General features: G+C 42.9%; 1 protein-coding gene across 2 annotated transcripts in view; it reads right to left on the reverse strand.

The window, feature by feature from the left end:
- Nucleotides 1-14,216, reverse strand: part of RGL1 (ral guanine nucleotide dissociation stimulator like 1) — an 82,038-nt gene extending 67,822 nt beyond the window's left edge. For both annotated transcript variants that reach the window (XM_075710884.1, XM_075710883.1), the window contains exons 1-2: nucleotides 14,190-14,216; nucleotides 13,123-13,233 (exon numbers count right to left, since the gene is read on the reverse strand). In XM_075710884.1, coding sequence (XP_075566999.1) covers nucleotides 13,123-13,233; nucleotides 14,190-14,216 — 138 coding nt within the window. The remainder of the gene's footprint in view (nucleotides 1-13,122; nucleotides 13,234-14,189) is intronic.
- Nucleotides 14,217-18,509: the final 4,293 nt, after the last annotated feature.

Raw genomic sequence — 18,509 nt, forward strand, 5'->3', positions numbered from 1 at the left:
ATGGCCAGATGCTATAGAGGAAGGTGAAGAAATAACACCCATAACATACAGAATAACCAGTCTAAAGGGAAAGACCCTTCTCAACTGCAAGAGCTGTTGGTTTTATACCTAAATCACAAAATGTTACACATCTTGTGTTTTAATTCTCATATAGTATTCATACATTTGTTCTCATTATTTATAGAAATGTCTAATCCTTTCTGAATCCTTCTAGACTCAGTTGGACTCATTTACTTCTTCCAGCAGCGAGTCCTTCAGGTTAATTACATGCAATGTAAAATTACACATTTCTTTTTCCCTCCCTTGCTTTCAAACCCACCAAACACTCCCTGGAGATCAAGCGTCCCTTCTCCACTCACTGTTTTAAATGCCTTCGCTATATCCTCCTATTCATTGCCAGTATAGAGCCAATCCTGTGAAGATTTAACAAATGCACTTACCATTAAACCTGCACATCAACCCTAGTTGCACTAAGATGCAAATTTAACAGTCCTCACCTTCTCAGTGTCTCCAAATGCCGGCAATCCTTTCCGATCTGTGGATCTCTTTTCTAGTTCTCTTATCTTTGAGATGAGGGAACAAGCATCAGCAATGAGTGAAGTGCTACTGTAATCTCCTTAGCAGTATTTTCTAAGCTTCACATCATTCCCTGCTACAGCTTAGTATTTGAGCTTGCTTTCGCAACTGCTGTTGCACAGTAGGCGAATGCTTCCATAAAACTCTGGACTCTCAGAAATCCAGGTCTTCTCCCCAAGTGGTTTTAATTAATTCACTTCTGGTCCTAAATTGTTTCAATGTGCTGCTGTCCATTGCTAAGCAGCTGCTCCTTGTGGCATATATGCCACATGTGGAGAAGATATCCATGTGATAACACTATGAAGCCACTAAATAAATACTACCACGCAACTCTGACAGCTAATCCATCTCCCCCAGAACTTTTTCTAATACTTCAACCTCTTCGGCAACCTCAGAAAATAGCCTTTTTAAAGTCACGTTGTCCCAGAAACACTTCTTTCTCCTCTCTTTCCCAGCTCCCCAAATAAAGGGGAACTCTACCAACTCCCAGGCAACAGCACTGTTGATGAGTTTTAAGCCCCACCCAAAGCATACTTTTGTGCTCTGTTACATTACAACGTATTTCACAGTCTTTCTGGTGAAAATTTGTGGCCATGCTTTGAAAGTCATTTGGATGCAAGATGCTGTAAGAATGCAAGATCATTATCATTTCACCTGGCTATGTTTTTACTTTCCTTCCGGTCCCTAAATTATTGGTGGCATGGTGCTGAACTGAACTACAGGGCAGTTGTATTCAGGCACTAGCCTGAGTTCATTTTGGTCCAAGGTAAAGTGATTTCCATACATAGTAAACCAATTTCTATGTCCAAACCATATAATTCCTCACTATAGCTTTAAAACTTTATTAAAAAAAAAACAAACCAAAAAAACCAAAAACAAACAAAAAACATCCCCTCATACATCTCAATAAAATTCTTATTCCAGAAGGTGTAAAAACATAACACAGACTTTATAGGTCTGTGTACCTTTATAGGTACACCCTAAATGCTGGTGTACCAACCATGAAAAACTACAAGTCACATTTCAAGAGCTTGTACAGCCAATGAAGGTGAAAAGAGAGCATTTTGGGGGTGAATCAAGGGCAAAAGTAGTTCTGGGAGACTGCAGGGGCAAACCATGATGACTCCCGAGAGACAACGATTGGTCAGCTGCTCAGCCCTTTAGGAACGAGGTCTAGATGTATCTGTGTTAACTATGAGGAGACACAAAAAAGTATACAAATAAAACATATCAAAATACTATCCCAGTGTTCAAAGAATGGTCTATCAACCCTGTCCACATCCACTGGACAAAAGCAGCTTTGCTGCTGTCTGAGCAATCCCCTAAGAATACACCATTTCAAATGCAAGAAGGTCCCTCTGTTTTTCTGGTGTTAAAAAAAAAAAAGGTCTATGCATAAAGATAATGTTTTACCATCTGTGATACTATCTTACTGGAGTGATAAAACAATACTAAGACATCACACACATTTTGCATCTGGTTTACAAGATACTCCACACCAGCTACACAAAGACAAGCAAGAACAGGATTCACAATGAGCTGGCATTCATTTATCCCTTTCACACAAGTTAACCCCATTTTCTTCAAGGGGCTAGGCCATAATCTGATCACTTTGTGCTTGTATCTTCACACAGCTGTATCCCCTTACAGTGCTGGCTATAGGAAGCTATAATTTTAGAAAGTAGATTCTTACAGCAGTAGTAAAAGATGCAAGTTCAAAGCATGCATTTACACACTGTCACTAAACATATTTTTAATTAGCTTTACCAAGGCTAAATTTAAATCCAAGTGTGACTAACATGCTCGCAATGCTTCAGCCTGTTTCTTAAATGAAAACATCAAAACCAAAACTGTAAAACTAATGGTTTCTCCAGGGCTATTCTCTTTACAGCATCTCAGTCCAGTTCTTATGCTGCTTCTCCCAGGCTTTCCAATGACACATAGCCACATCCCTTGCCAACACTTCTTTAACCCAACAAGTGACCTAGATCTTCTAGCACTCAGAAAGAAAATGCCAGTTTCTTTGCAGAGCAAGCTGATTTTTTTGTTATTCCTTCCACTTATTTCTTCTTGAAAAAGCAAGCAAGAGAACATTCAATGATGTTAGCAGCAAGACAGTTAAGATGCTACAATTCAGGGAGAACGTCTACCATCCCAGAAGCATAGTTTAATAAGACAGCCATCCTGGCTATTGGAGGAATTCCCAGTGGGGATCAATTATAGTACAGGATGTCATTATAGTCCTACATGTCACAGGTAAACTGAAAGTATGCCAAAAGCAAGTTTTTGTACATAGGCAGGCTGGCTGTGAGATTTCCAAAATGCAGTCACATTCAACCAGTGCAAAAAATGAACAGTGCAGTCCCCAGCAACATTTGCTCAAGAGGTATCCCTTACCTCTTGCTATTCCACTTAATATAATGATCATTAGCAAGGGATGCCTCTGCACAGCCCTATAGGAAGGGAGGCTGACTGTGTCTCTCTAGTTCCATGTGGCCTCACAGGAGTATCCTACTGCCTTAACTCTGTGTTAATAACACCACAAGATTAAAGCACTTGCCATCCTGTCACCCTTTGACAGCTTAGAATGGAAGGTTTTAAACTCATCTGAGAGCATGATACTGTGCTACAAAGCCAGTTGCCCTTCTAATTATGCATTTTGTATTTGGAACTGGGAAAGTAAAACACAGTAATCTTTCAGGCTTCCATTTTAAAACTCATAATAAGCTCAGGTTTCATTTTTGAGTGTCTGTTCCACACACAGCCTTTACCCATCTCATCACCACATCAAAGAGTGCTACTTGGGATACCTCTGGAGCAGAGATCTGTGCCTGAACCAGGAAATAAGTAGAAAAATATTCCATAAGAAGTCATTAATAAGGGCTATGATGCTGTGGTACTACTATGCCCACAACTGATGGAAAGGACAGGAGGCAAGAGCCTACTCAAAACCAAAAGGCAAGCTGAATGAGATGCCAAGGCTTTCTTTTCAATAACTATCTACCTGTCTACAGGTAAAATAATTCGGTTCCCTCTGAAATCTCCTACATATCTTCTTTCTGGGGCTCCAGCAGTTGACAGGCATCTTTCACCATGCAAAATCAATGTCAGTACACCCCATCTTTCTTCCCTCTCCACCTCTAAGACAGTTCCTTGGAGAAGATGGCATTCAGAGCAGATAATAGTGCAACCAGTTGCTGTAGGGAGCCTGTCAGCTCCTTGGGAACAGCTTTTCTCCTTCTGCCAAACATATGGTCAGAACTACACCCTGGCCTTGGTCTGGGCAGTCAAGACGGGCTGCAGGAACCTGATTCCAAAGAGTCTGATTTAGCCAAAAGGGACCAACATATGCTATAAATCAAGAGACAAAACAGCAAGCTGCAGCAAGGACAAAGATCAGCCAAGTCCTTGCCTGCTGGTTGCACAGGAAACTACACTTGACCAGAACATCTGGGACCCAAGGGTAAAAGAAAAAAGAAATCACAGAGCTGGCTCAGAAGGGCATATGGGAGGGCAGGAGCAGGCTCAGAGAAAATTTGAGGTTTTTCATGTTCCAAAAATGTTCATGGTTCCAGGCACCATTTAAATCTCAACCCATATTTAGGAGGTTGGTGATGGAAAGAAAAAAATCCAAACTAAAACTTCTTTTCTGACATATTGTTTGATTCAAAGAGAAGGTTATGTCCTAGGTCCTAGCTGGGGTACAAATTAGTTAGACAGACATCTCTGTAATGTTTTTCTGACTGAACTCTCCAACACAAGCTTCCTGCCAACGTATGTGACTGTAGAGGTGTTTAGAAGCCAAGCTTGTGGTCATATGCAGTGTGCAGTGCAAGACAATAATTCAAAACTCATTTTTACAATACGACAAAATTCTCAGAAAAGGTAGTTAGCAAATAATATCAGTGTTAAGAAAACACAAAAATATTTAATGATAGATTTGGTACGTTTTGGCTTTTCCCCTTTCAGAATTTTGAAGGCATTTAAAGCACCCTTCTACAGCAATTCGTTTACAGTTTTGGAAGAACAGGTTCTGCTATACATCCAATGTCATAGCATTAAAGACACCTTGAGACAAGTAATGTTTTGAATCAGTCTCTTCCTGAACAAACCCCAGAGCCAGAAGTCCAGCTATGGCCAAAAAGAGAAAGCAGAAAGAAAAAAGCATGTATCTAAAAATCCCCTCTGGACATGTAACCAATGGCTAACTAAACGAGGCAGCACTGGCCAGGAGGGAGGGTAGTATTTCTCTGTTATCTGGATATTTAAGACTTAAAGGAAGAGCAGTGTGTGTCATCCATCAGTAGAGCAAGAAACTTGATGCTTGAGGACTCACTCTGAAAGCTTAACAATCATTTAAGATGTGGAGATACAGTCTCTATAGGCCTCCTCTGGTGCAGAGGCTTAGGGGAACTCCCGTTCCTGGCTGCATTTCCTGTGACCTGCTCCAATAAAAACTCCAGAGGCAGAGCGCAGGTCTCTTCCTCAGTCCTTCTTGGATAAAGGACTCCAACAGGAAAAATATTTGCAAGCATTAAGGAGCCCCTCCTGTCTCAAAGACTCATTCTTCTCTGCTTCCCTCGGATTCCTTGAGGGCTGGACACTGGTTGTCCACCCCCCCTTAACCCCTGGAAGGGTGAGATAAAGCACTCTAGCTGGTTAACAGGGAGATCTACAAAAGTCACTTCACAGCGTTTTAACACTCTTGTTTGCTGTTCATTTTGTAATCTTCTTGCCCATCTGCCCATGCCACACCCATGACTTTCACTGCTCATTTTCTGCAGCACTGCAGTTTGCGCGGGCAGGGCATGCGGGCAGGGCGCAGTCCCCCTCCTGGCTCTCAAGGAAAACTCAACTAGTGGTCATTGTCCTCCCAGGAGAGGACCTAGCTATGGCCTCCACTCGCCCGAAAGCCATCGCCAGAAGGAATGAGGCAACCCAGGCTCCCCCACAAACATACAGCCATCCAGGTCTCCAGATGCAAGGAGTGCCTGAGCCTGTCACTCATACCAGAGGGCAGCAGAGACAACAGCTGTTTTCAGTGTGACGAGGTGAATGATCTGCTCAGCCTGGTGGCAGAGCTGAAGGAGGAAGTGGAAAGTTTAAGAAGCATCAGGGAGTGTGAGAGGGAGATAGGTTGGTGGAGCCACACCCTGCCATCCCCGAGGCCAAGGCAGCAGATGAAGGCTCCACAGGAAGCAGAGGATCTCCTACCCTCTTGCCAGCAAGCAGAAGGAGGGGACCTAAGAGACAGGGGGGAATGGAAACAGGTCAGGCAGGCGAATCCCCTCCCGGCCTCCCTCACCTTCCCTTTCCTCTTCAGAAGGGATAGGCATGAAAGGAGAGGCGGTGGGGTGGCTCTGTGTGTTGGGGAGTGTTTTGATTGTATAGAGCTCAACAATTGTGATAAGGTCAAGTGCTTATAGGTAAGGATGAGAGGGAAGGCCAACAAGGCAGATATCCTGCTGGGAGGCTGTTATAGACCACCAAACCAGGATGAAGGGGTAGAAGAAACGTTCTGTAAGCAGGTTGGCAGAAGTCTCACAATCGCTAGCCCTTGTTCTCATGGGGGATTTCAACTTACTGGACATCTGCTGGAAATACAACACAGCAGAGAGGAAACAGTCTCGGAGGTTCCTGGAGTGTGTGGAAGATACCTTCCTGACACAGCTGGTAAGTGAGCCTACCAGGAGAGGTGCCTCACTTGACCTGCTGTTTACAGAGAAGGACTTGTGGAAGATGTGGTGTTCAGAAACCGTCTTGGGCTTAGCGACCGTGATATGATAGAGTTCTCAATTCTTGGTGAAGTAAGGAGGGCGGTCAGCAAAACCACTACCATGGACTTCTGGAGGGCAGGCTTTGGCCTGTTCAGGACACTTGGTGAGAGAGTCCCTTGGGAGACAGTCCTGAAGGGCAAAGGGGTCCAGGAAGGCTGGGCATTCTTCAAGAAGGAAGGAAGTCTTAAAGGCACACTTTCTTGCTCTTGTATTTCCTCTTGGCTTAGAAACATACAATTGGAGGATACCATGTTCTGCTATCAAAGGAAATTACCTTATAGTCCTCTTCACCCACCGATCCAGCTCCAACGTTGATGCCTTTGGGTTCTTTGCTTCCTTCACTTCTGCTGGAGTGCCACTCCACTATCTCATTGCTCTGATGATTTGAAACTTTCTTTTAATTTCTAACAATTTATACACCAGTCCATAGCTGGTGTGAATGGTTCTTTTCCCTCCCTTGTGCTTACTTCGTGTTTTTTAATAGGTGTTAATCATATACTCCCTAAATCTTCATTTTGTTAACCTAACTAAGCTATAGTCTTCAGATTATAATCAGACATATTCATCATTTTTTTGATGATCCCGAAAGTCCTCTCCTGTCTCCCTTCCAGTTTAAATCAACTTTCTCAAAAATGACCAGAATTACAGATGTGAGCCAGGACACTCTACAAGGGGGTTCATGTTTCCCATCTCTGCTGGCAATAACCTAAAACAACAGAGCATCACGTTTGCTTTTTCTGTTTTGCATCATGCTGGTGGCTCATATATCCTGTGATTGACTGATACACCCAAAGTTGGAAGGGATGAGGACAAAAAAATACCATCCCATAGCAGAAATTATGTTAATTAATTCACAAACATGCCTTAGCATTCTGTGCTACTTAATTTCAACCCAATTCTGTTACAGCAATCCTGAATGTCAGCCTGTAGGATTTCCGTCCTCCAGACGTTTTCTTCCTCTGCCAGACCATCCGATTTTGTCAGCATGCTTCTGCTTTTATGTCACTGACCCTAACGAACACATGACAGCAGTTCAGTCACAGGACTGATCCATGTAGAACTCCTGTAGACACCTGTCTCCAGACCAACAGTCCCTCTTTCAGCTTGAGCTGCTGCAGCAGCTCTTCTTCAACAGGTCCTTCACCTACCTTATAATTCCTCAGTCTCTCCAGAGACTAACTTTTTTTGAGTAATTTCAAGACTAGACTTTCAAACAAACAGATTAAACCCACAGCCTTTTTGAATCCAGAAGATCAGTTATCTTCGCAAGACAAGTATCTCCCACCTACCTAGATCACAACTGCCCCACCCCAAATACAGGCACCACTGCTGTTCTCCAGTCATACAATGTAATTTCTGACTTTACAGATGAATTAAAGCTCCCTGCTGCTTGACTATCATTTCATACACCAGTTCCTTTGTAGTTCTGGGCTGAACACTACCAGCTGCCCAGTATGGGCACACATCAAGCTCTTAGGCAAAGACAAAACATAAAGACATGTGAAAGCCCCATGTGCCATCATTACCATCCACCTCCAGGTTCACCTTTGCTACCTTTATAGAAAATAGGCAAAAATTTATTTAGTTTTTTGGGTTATATGTAGATTCATTTTAATTCCTATCTCATTCTCTGTGAAGCAGACATTTTTTTGTTGTTCTTATATGGCTGACAAACCTTTGACTGTGTTGTTTCATTTGCTTTGTAAGGCTTGACTTTTGGCAACTCTTATTTTAACCCTCAGATACAGCTTTCTCTGCTGACAAGAGCTTTTCTCTGTTTGTCAAAACCTAATTCCTAAAAAAAAAAAATAAAATCTTTTTTAGATGATTATTCCTGCACCCTTTTCTGAAAGTTTTTTTTCCTTTATTCAAACTAGAAGTCAAGGTAGTGTTTGCAGTTTTGACTCACAAACTTCCAAGCTCACGCATTCAACTATCTGAACTTCCTACTCCACTTGACTTCATAAATAATTCCCACAGTTTCCAAGCATGCCACTGTAAAGCTAAGCATCTCACAGACTTGCTCTACTTACCTTTCTACAGAATTTAATCATTTCCTGAAAACCAATTTAAGGCAAGCCTCACTGACACAGCATCACCTCCTATTGGATCAGTCATAGTTGATGAAGGAATCAGCTGGCAACAGTATCTACTGCCTTGGTTCAATTCTTGTCAGTTGCCAAGAACATTCACCCATCCGGGCAGCCTTAAACCACCCCCTCACTTGCCTCTTTGCTATTTATACCATCATTCATTTTCTTCCTGCCTTGTTGTCTTACACCATTCATTCTTTTCTCTTCCCATCTCTGTAAGGCCTATTCTGCTAGCCCCTAGCCCTGGTGCATCTTCAGTGTATGCATCCACTGGCATCTGGCACAAACACAACCACCAGGCCAATTACCTTCACTAGAAAGGCTTTCTTTCCTTTCCTTCTTTCTTCAATACTCCATAGTCAAGCAATGTCAGTATTTCAATTTAATCTCATTCCACATCTGCAGTCCCAGCTCCTCAAATTCTCCAGCTCTTTTTCCTCTTTGCAAAGGACCCTTTGAACAACTCTCATTTCTACCATTTGACAAGTGCAGAAGTTTCTTTCCTGTGGTCCTCCTCTGATCCTTTCACTTATCCAGTGAATTCAAACCCACCTCATACCACTTTCTCTTGTACTTTTTGCCTCCCATAGTCCCATAACTCTCCTAGTCAAAATCTCTTTCAATCTCTCACCTCTTAAACATGCCCCCCCCCCCATCTCTCCACTTCTTTACCTGCTGCTTTTGCCTTTCTCTTTCAACTGACTGTTTACTTTTCAGTTTACTATTTACAATAAATCACTGACTGGAGTTCACCTTTTCCAATGCCATTCATACTCCATCAGCATACTGCTCATGGCAATGGAAATTCAGGTGTTTAGCAGCTGATCCACTTTCACAGACACTGCTTTACCATTCTTATCTGCTTCTGGCTACAGTATGATTCAGCTTGTCCCTTCATGGGTACCTGTCTCTGAGTTCAAGATCAAAAAACCCCACAGAACTCTGAACTTTTCACCTGCATTTTCTGCTTTGTTGTCTTTTATTCATGGACAACAGCACCATCCTGTTTGACACACGGGGTGCCAGCCTCGCTATGGGCTGTCTTTACATCCTCAGAGGTAAGCTGAATCTCATTTTCTGTGTCGTAGTTTTAAAATACAACCTTCTCCTCCTAGCCACATCATTAGAATTCTTTGCTGCTCTCTCAGACCTTCTATTCCAGTTACTGATATGCCTTTTTCTCTAGCCTGACGTAATGCCATTCAAAATGATGCTGAATGTCGACTGAAAAGCCTGCTGCAGAAAGCATTCTCCTCATCCCCTCTCAAGTGTGCCATCCATCTACACAAATCTCTATTCCTCCATCCTTCTCTCTCACAAAGAGGTTAGGCCATATATCTCAGTTTCCGTGGCCTTCATGGCTTGTTCCCAATCTCCACCTCATCTCTCTCAAGATCCTGGAGACCTCTCAGAGTCTATCCTAGAGACACCAAAACCCACTTCATTTTCAAAAAATGCCTTCATGCTTTCTCTTGTTTGAACCTGTTGTGTTTGGGAGGTATTCTCTCTTAACATCTCCAGAAGTTATATTTGACTTTTTTAGTTTTGTTAAGACTCTCCATTGCCTTGATGTCTACAAATAACTTGAAAAAAACCAGACTGTTGCAAAACTGATACCACTGCCTCAGATAGCAATCATCAGCTGAAACAACATATGTGTACAGAGAAGCCTCATTTGATATATAGTCTGTTAGTTCTTCTTAGTCAGGATAGTGCTTTTGTGCAGCATCTATCACAATACTGAACTACTACTAGGGTTTTTAATATTTCATAATACTGTAGTGCCTAAAGTCTTAAGCTTCACTAAATATTTAGTGACTAAGTATGTAGTGACAAAACCAGTAGCTATTATTGGCATCCTTTGATGTCTAATATTAAATTGAAAGCTAAGAAATTTGGTCTTTATAGAAAAGCTTCACACTTTTGAAAGTTATGGAACTGCTGATGACTGCATATGTCACAGCCTGTTTGTCTTTTATTAATTGTAGAAGTTTGAAACACAAGAAAGACATTTCTGTATTTCAATAGATAAGCGTTTATGGTGCTTAAGCTGTCATCTTATGATTGGCTTTTAAACAGACCATTCTCCCATAACAGGGCCAACCATTCAATAACCCTGAATAGGTTCTTGGGATAGAGAATTTTCAGAAAGGTTTATTAGAATTCTTGAAACATAAAAGATCTAGGTTCATTCACTTACTGGTACCTGTACAAGAACATATTTAAGCAAGATTTCAAGCTTCTCTGTAATTAAAGGAATTGGTAATGAATCCCAACACACTCAGAATAAATAAGACCTTTTATATTCCTTTCCACACAGGCTCTAGGAAATTTTCAGTTAGATCTGCATTTCTCTCAGACACATAAGATAATTTACTTTCTAACACTTTTCTGCTGAAAAGCCTCCAAATCACTTTACAAATGCAGCACCACTAAGAACTAATACTCTGGAACTGCTGAATCAAACCCCTGCTCTGATACCGCACAATATTTAATAGCCACATGCAACACTGAGGTTTTAAAAGGCTTCGGCTTTTCAAGTCACAAGGAACTTGACCTGCACCAATAAACAGCGAGAAGCTCAGTGCCTCAGAGAAGGTCAAACTGCTAAGTAGACCTTTACAGGACACAAACTGACACTGAAAAAGTAACTTTTTAAAAAGCAAATCCACACATGCATATAATCAGTAACAGAGTTACTATATTTGGTAAAACGAAGGCTCAATACTTGCTGATGTACAAATAAGTTGTTCCCATACTCTTCAGTTGACCTTGAGTCTTCAACCTAAGCCTGACTTAGAGCACCATCAAAAAAATTAAGACCAACATTGATAAATCCAACAGCCTATTAGTTTAGTGCTATGAATTTCAAAGCATAGAAAAAGAAATTGCCATAAAATCCTACACACTCCAGATTTAAAAAAAAAAAAAAAAAAAAAATCACCTGATGACAATTATAAAAGAGACAATTATGCTTTTCAAGGCAAAACTGCTGGGGGCAGGGATGGCTATTCATAAATAATGTTCTGGGCTAGAGGCTCTTTATTGACTTTAGGACCACAGTAAAGCCATTAATAAAACAAGATCACAAAAAGAGCTTAAAATATTTTATGTTCTGAAGAGCTTAAGGGAAAAAAATAACCCATATGTTTAAAAATATTTTTAAATAGTATGCGTGAGATTTTTTGCTCATGAAAGATGCCAGCCTGGAAGCTTAAGTCACCAATTTATGCCTGGAACAGGTGCAGACTTCTGACACACTGCCTCCTTCCCCACAAACAGGACTCGATTCTGACCTGAAAAAGCTAACACTAGCCACAGAAAGCTAAAAGCCACTCCCGTGACCTTGCAGTCCCTTGACCTCCTATTAAGATCGGCACCATCAGCTGTGGTGATGATCTCAGGAACACATGTGCACTCTTCCTTTGAGAATATGACCAAGACCTGGCAAACTCCTTCTACATACAAGGAACAACACAGCCAAACCAGGATAAAATTCTACATCTCTAAAGTACGTTTATGGGACACAGACATGTTCAAAATGATCTCCGCCTCTTATACAAAACCACCAGTTGGGAAATCTACAGGAGCTCAAAAATACTTTCTAATATTTCTCCTGGTAAAAACAGGAGGCAGAGATGGGAAATCTGCCACTCAAAGGAAGCAGATTTGAAATTATCTGTTCTGATTAGAACTCAATGTACTTCTTGGAAACATGGGAAGAGGAGATTCTAAGCGCTATCTGTATGCAGGACAGAATTTGCTTATCTTTCTTGACTGTGGTTTCAGCACTGCTGTATTGCTTCATGTCATGGAACTTCACAAGAAAATGATTTGATATAAATCTCAGGGCACTTTAAAAGTCTTTAAAATACCAACCTGGATACTACATCAAACCAAGGTCTTATATTATTGCCTTTGATCCCAAAGAAAATATATAAACATAACAAAATAATATGAAAGTTATAGCCACCCTCCTGAAGATCTGGCTCAAACTGCCACAGCTGCACTGATTCCAATGAAGTGAGGACATTTTATATCAACTGGGTACTTGGCCTGACAAAGGTGAAGGCACTCAGCAGCATGCCAAATTGAGTATGTGTGCATTTAAGCTCCTTTTAACTTACCACTAAAGCCTTCATGCTTTGAAAAAACAGTACAGAGCTGTAATTCTTGCAGAAATACAGACAATTTCTCACCTGGCTAAGAGAGCAATATGAAAATAAGACCCAAACCTATGTTCACTTAAGTTTTGAGGAAGTTTCTGCTAACTTTTGAGAGACCTTCATTAGTCAAAACACCCTATTTGTTTGGGAGACCTGAGATAGGTTCCTAACAGCTGAAAGGAGCTATAGGCCAGTCTGAAATAACTGTTAAATGTTCAACTTCTCAGGCCATAAGTTAAGATCCTTGTTTCTGCACTAAGTATCATTTGATCCATGGCCAACTGGTCAAATCTTTTTTACATGTTAAGAAAAGAGGAAGAGTCAACATAAGGAGAGAGTGATTTCAGATGACCCAGACAGACAACTTCAGTGTTTTGTTTTTTTAAAGAGTGAGAGCAGTCAGTGCTAAAAGTTAATATCATAACGATTCACGTGGAATTCAGCTCCCTGGAGCAGGCTCCAAAGTCCATGAGCAGCCTTCCAAAATGCCACCATACCAGCTTTACTTACCCCTAGCCATCTTGCTCCTTTGTTGGCAGCCTGCTGAATCTGCACTCTTTTCAGGGTGACATGGTAAACAGCTCCCTCTTCTACCTCTTCACCCCAGTCCTGAATTGTGCTCTGCCAGGAAAAGGGGAAAGAAAAAAAAGTGAGAGAAAGGAACATTTTCCCTCTTCTGCTAACCACAATCTGTACCAGGTGCTCTATTTCTTCATGCAGAGCTGAGGACAGAAGATGGGCTGTACAAAGTAAATACAACAATCAAAGCAATACAGGATACTTTTAGATTGAGGGAACACTGGAGATATTCTTGGCAAGCTGTCCTTTCCTGTGGTATCAAGATACCCTGACTTTCCATTTAACTATTTTTCCTAGACTAGCACATATTTTAAATAGTTGTATAAAGTCTTTTTTGAGGAAATAGTTTGGTTTTGATTAGCAGTCTTCTCTTCCCTCTCCCTCCCCCTCCCCCCCTTTTCTAAAGCAATTAATCTCTTTGGCCTTTCATTTATGGAAGGAATTGCACTTTTTAAAACTGTTGAATTACTTAGGCAGACAGCCTTTAAACTTTGAAGCTAACAAGCATTTAAAATACAGCAACCCTTTATTTCTTTTGACAGGAGGGATCTAAAGCGCTTGTGGTTTGCTTTTCCAAAACCTATTATTTCAAGCTACAAAAAAAAACTTTACAGAGTCGAGACTTTAAAACTCACAAATAATAGAAAGTGGATTAAAAAAAAAAAAGTGCAACGTCTTCCAAACTTTAACTGAACATGTGCTGCAATGACTCCTCATTTCCTAGATTATTAACCATACAAAAGAGCGCAAGCCGCTGCAACGCGGACAGAAAACATGCATCTGAATTTCTCCGAAGGGTGACTAACTTCCCTCTCTGGAGCACCCTCTTCATCCTCTCCGTGTCAGGCACACACACACAGTTACTCGTGAAGATAAGCATCCCTCGGAAGCGAGGAAGAGCAGAGAGGCTCCGGGAAGCGGCGGGCGGTGCGCCCGGCCACCCCGCGGACACCGGCACCCCGCGGGCAGGGGAAAAGGGGGACGGGACACCCGGTTACCATTTTAGCTTTCCACAGCAATTTCATTCTCGATGCCTTCTCGGGCGCCTCGACGGGGCACGCCGCCGCTCCGCCCTGTCAGCGGCCGCCGCCGCCGCGGGCCGGGCCGGGCCGAGCCGTGCGGCCCCTCGGCTCCGCTCCGCGGCGCGGGAGGCGGGAGGGCGGGCGGACGGCCGCGCCAGGCCCCGCCTCGGCCCGGCCCCGGCCCCGGCCCCGCCGAGGGGCTTCCTGTTTATCGCGGGCGGCCCCGGCCGAAAAGTTACGGCCGATTCGGCCGTCCCTGCCCAGAGGCGCGCCGGGGCCGGCAGCGGGGCCGCAGCCCCCCGCCGGGGAAGGCCGCCCGAAGCGGGGCGTTCATCCACCCGCGCGCCCCGATGTCCCTGTCAGGGGGACAAGGTGCGGCGCGTCCTGCTCGGCTTCCAGCGGGGACGGGGCACGAAGGAAACACCTCCTTCCAGCCGCCGCCGGCCGGGTGCCGCCGCGGACCGGCGCCCTGGCGCGGCAGAGGGGAGGGGAGCGGCGGCGCCCGGCGCCTGCGGGCGGGCGGCCGGGGGCAGGTGCGGGGAGCAGGGGGCGGCGGGACGGGACGGGGCGCCGGGCCGCCCTGCCCGCTGCTGGCGGGCTTCGAACTGTGCTACAATAAAAAAACCCATACGCAAAGGCAGGAATGCCAAGCCAGGCTTCATTTTAAAAACTTATTTCTACAAGTTTGAAAGTAAGGAAATTAAACGTTATCGTAGACCCCGACACCGCTGCTAGCGGCGGTACCCTACGCTGACACAGTCCTGCTCTGCAGAGGCGTGGGGAGCCTGCCCAGCACTCGCCCACCGGGCAGTCCAGGTGGCTCAGACAAGCAGAGAGAGGGCCTTCCTCTTTCCTCCCCGCCTCCTCCTCCTCCTGCCCACGCCAGCCCAGCTGTGCCAGGGCAGGCAGCCCCCACCACGCTAGCGGGGGGGCCCCCCGCAGCCCTCTGCAACCCCATCCTGTGACCATCAGCGGAAAACCTCCCCTGACAGGGCGATGCAGAGTGGGGACAGGGGATGTGCAGGTGTGTACCAGCAGATAAGAAACTGGTGATAAGCAGTGGAGCCATGAGGAGCAAGGAGCAGAGACGTGAGCTGTGCAGTCAGAGATGTGGAGGGGATCAGGGCTGAGTTCCTGGTTTGGGGAGATAAGGTTTAGGGTGATGGAAGACCAGAGGCATGGGGAAAGCATTCCTTTGACCTGTACAACTGGCATTAGGAAACAAATCCTGACTGTTTTCACCTGTCTCTCCTCAAGAGAATTACTCTTCTTACTCAAGAAGAAAAGTTTCTCATACTGATTCTGTAATCAATAGATTATAATCTATCACATTTCCCACCTACCTCTTTATTTAGACTAAAACCACAACATCCTTATTTTTCTTCTGCGGGAGTCCCTTGCTCTCAGACCAGCCTGTATGAACCGTGACCTTCTCTGTACAAGCGCTAGCTGCAGACATCAGCATGCTAACACAAGGATCCCAAAACCACCTTAAAAACACTAACTTAAGTTGCCTCTTGAGCTGTCTTCAGTCGCCTGGTTTTTTTGGACTTATGAATGAAAGGAGAGAGGAGTTGAGTGCACAAGCTACCACACAAGTCAATGAAGGAAGCAAGACTTGAACGAGAGAGTTCAGATCTACTGAACCACAGTGCTAATGGCTAGTGTATTAACATATTTATACACAAGTGTTACTACCAATTGTCTCAGGAGCAGTGCTGGTTCACAGAGACTATTATCACTTGCAGCTGTTAACATGAGGAAGCATATGAGAGCAAGGAACATTATTTTAAGCTACGAAACCAAGATTGAGCTGTGTTGTCATGGGTGACCTGATCTGACTATTTGTCAGGCTGTGCATTTAGTTTATTTGTGTAATACTGAAGTGATCCAGAATATGCTGAGGCAGATACAGACTTTAATAATTGGACTAAAATGTATCATAGCATACAAATCAAAGCCTAGCTTTTCCAAAGTCCCCTAGCTCTCCTGTAAAACTCCCCAGAGCATTTTGAATGCTTTACATTTTGCAAACTGGTTTTCCACATCATAATTTTTAGGTGCAAAAAATGGAGGCTGCCTTGAACTCATGTAGCTAGCCCAGCAGGCATGCAAGCAGTTTCAGAACAAATTGCAATTGAACAGGACAAACATATGTTAGCATATGAAAATGGATATCCAGCTACAAGGAATATAATACCAAAGCCAGATAATTATTCTGTGTTGAAACAAAAGCTTTATTGTGGTCTGATGTTCTGGTGCCACAATAAATGCACTAGTGCCAGTACCATTATTTTGGATGGCAGTCACCAAAAACCAGCAGTTATTTTTAACTATTTCTTTAACAGTAAGAAAATGGCAGTGAGTTAATATAGTGGGAAGGAGCACACATATTTGACTCAATTTACGTTCTGTTGAATCACACATTTTAGACTGGGTCCTTAGGGAACACCTTCTTATGGAGAGACAAGCTCAGGACTTGTCTTTCAAGGTAGGGCACAAGCCCTCTCATGGATAACGTTTCTGAATCCTCTTGGCCACTGAGAACTGAGAGAAGCTCGGTCAGGAAGGAGTGCCAGATGAACTCATCCAGTTTAGCAAGTAGCAAAAAGCTACCCTTTTTATTAATTAGATTTGCCATTAGTCATGCTTAGAGTTAGACTAGACTATTTTCCAGATTATTTTTAGTGAGATATGGTGCCCAGACTTTTTAACAATAGACAGAGATACACCTTTCCCAAAAAAAACCCACAAATCGAAATCACAGTGAAAGGTTATGGGACAGACAGTGATCACACATATAATTCTGTATATATAATTATGTAGTATCAAATTGCACCCTACTTTTGTAACGGTATTTTGAATTTAAACATTGTCTTTCATCCTAACAGACTGCCAGGACTGCACAAACAAGATACTGTATAAACTGCATCACTGGCGCATGGTCACACCTGGGCTGCTGAACAAGAACCTGCAACACACACAATGGCATGCAGGGCAATAAGGGGAGACAGAAATTTTGGCCAAGGTGATGAGTTCCATATGGCAACAGATACATGCATTTTACCAGAACAGAGAGTTACTTACACTCTTCCAGATTTGAAGTGTCTTACAGTCTAAATAACACACAAATGCTAATCTTCACCCCTAGATCCCAGCTCTGCCAATATGTACCTGAGATGGCAAATTGTTGTTATCTGGGTTTTTCCAGCATCATCCACCCTTTGCTGTCATGGGTGCGAAATGCACTTGTGAAAGTAGATGTACTTAAGAAGCAGCTATTTCCCAGCTCAACAGATTTCTGAGTGAGCCTTGAAGATGATACATTTATAATTGAATATTTGGTTCTATAGTGTCCTCAGTTAGCTGATCCGGGATGGAAGTATCAGAATTAGCCTGAAGGAAAAATTCATTGTCTATGCTAAGAGTTATTGCTCTTTAAGGATGAGGCAAAAAAAGACCCCAAATATTAGAATAGTCTGTGTTTTGTAGAAACCTTCAGTATTTACTTGGTTGAAATCTTAATCTAGTTATTTTGTTTACTTATCCCTTAAATTAGTTTACACAATTAAGCTTCTAGAAACTGTTTCCATTTATTAGTTTAGCTGCAAGGGGAAAACTGCAAGATGGCCAGGACAACACACAGTGCAACTTAGTCTGGCAAATTAATTTAATCTTTCTTTAGCCCTTACCTAGTATGCCAGTTCAGAAAAGCACGAAAGCAGTAGCTTTACTTTAGCATGAGCTTAAAACACTCACATCAAAGGAACTAAATTCATAAGATTCTTTGATGAACTGGAGCCTAGACCCTGAAATCAAAGTGAATCGCAAGTTCAAACCTCCATGGGACCGAGTCTTCTCCCCCAAGAATTACATCAAACATTGCATTGCAAAAAGCCCAGCAATCACATTTTCAACAGGTTTTCTGTGAAAAACCATTTACCCAAATCCTCTGCCAGTTGTAATATTTGCAGTTTTCTAGTTCCTTGGAAGTCTGGATTCTATCAATAACCATCTCACTTGAGAAAGGGATATTTGTAGGTTGGGGTGGTATCTTCATTAAAGCAGCTGACAGCGGATGCGATACTGTTTTCCAACATAGTGTGCCTTTCTCATGCCACAGTATTTACTTCTTTCCAGCTAAATAAAGAGGTCAGTTTAAATATATTACCTCTTTTGACAGACCTTGCCTGTATTTATATCATCAGATCTCATAGCTACAACAATGTCGTTACATGGAATACAAGAAATCTCTCTCAGACTGGTAGAATCTTTCCAAGTGAATGAAACATACTG

Source organism: Pelecanus crispus, chromosome 5 (genome assembly GCF_030463565.1).
Source record: "Pelecanus crispus isolate bPelCri1 chromosome 5, bPelCri1.pri, whole genome shotgun sequence".
Lineage (NCBI taxonomy): Eukaryota > Metazoa > Chordata > Aves > Pelecaniformes > Pelecanidae > Pelecanus > Pelecanus crispus.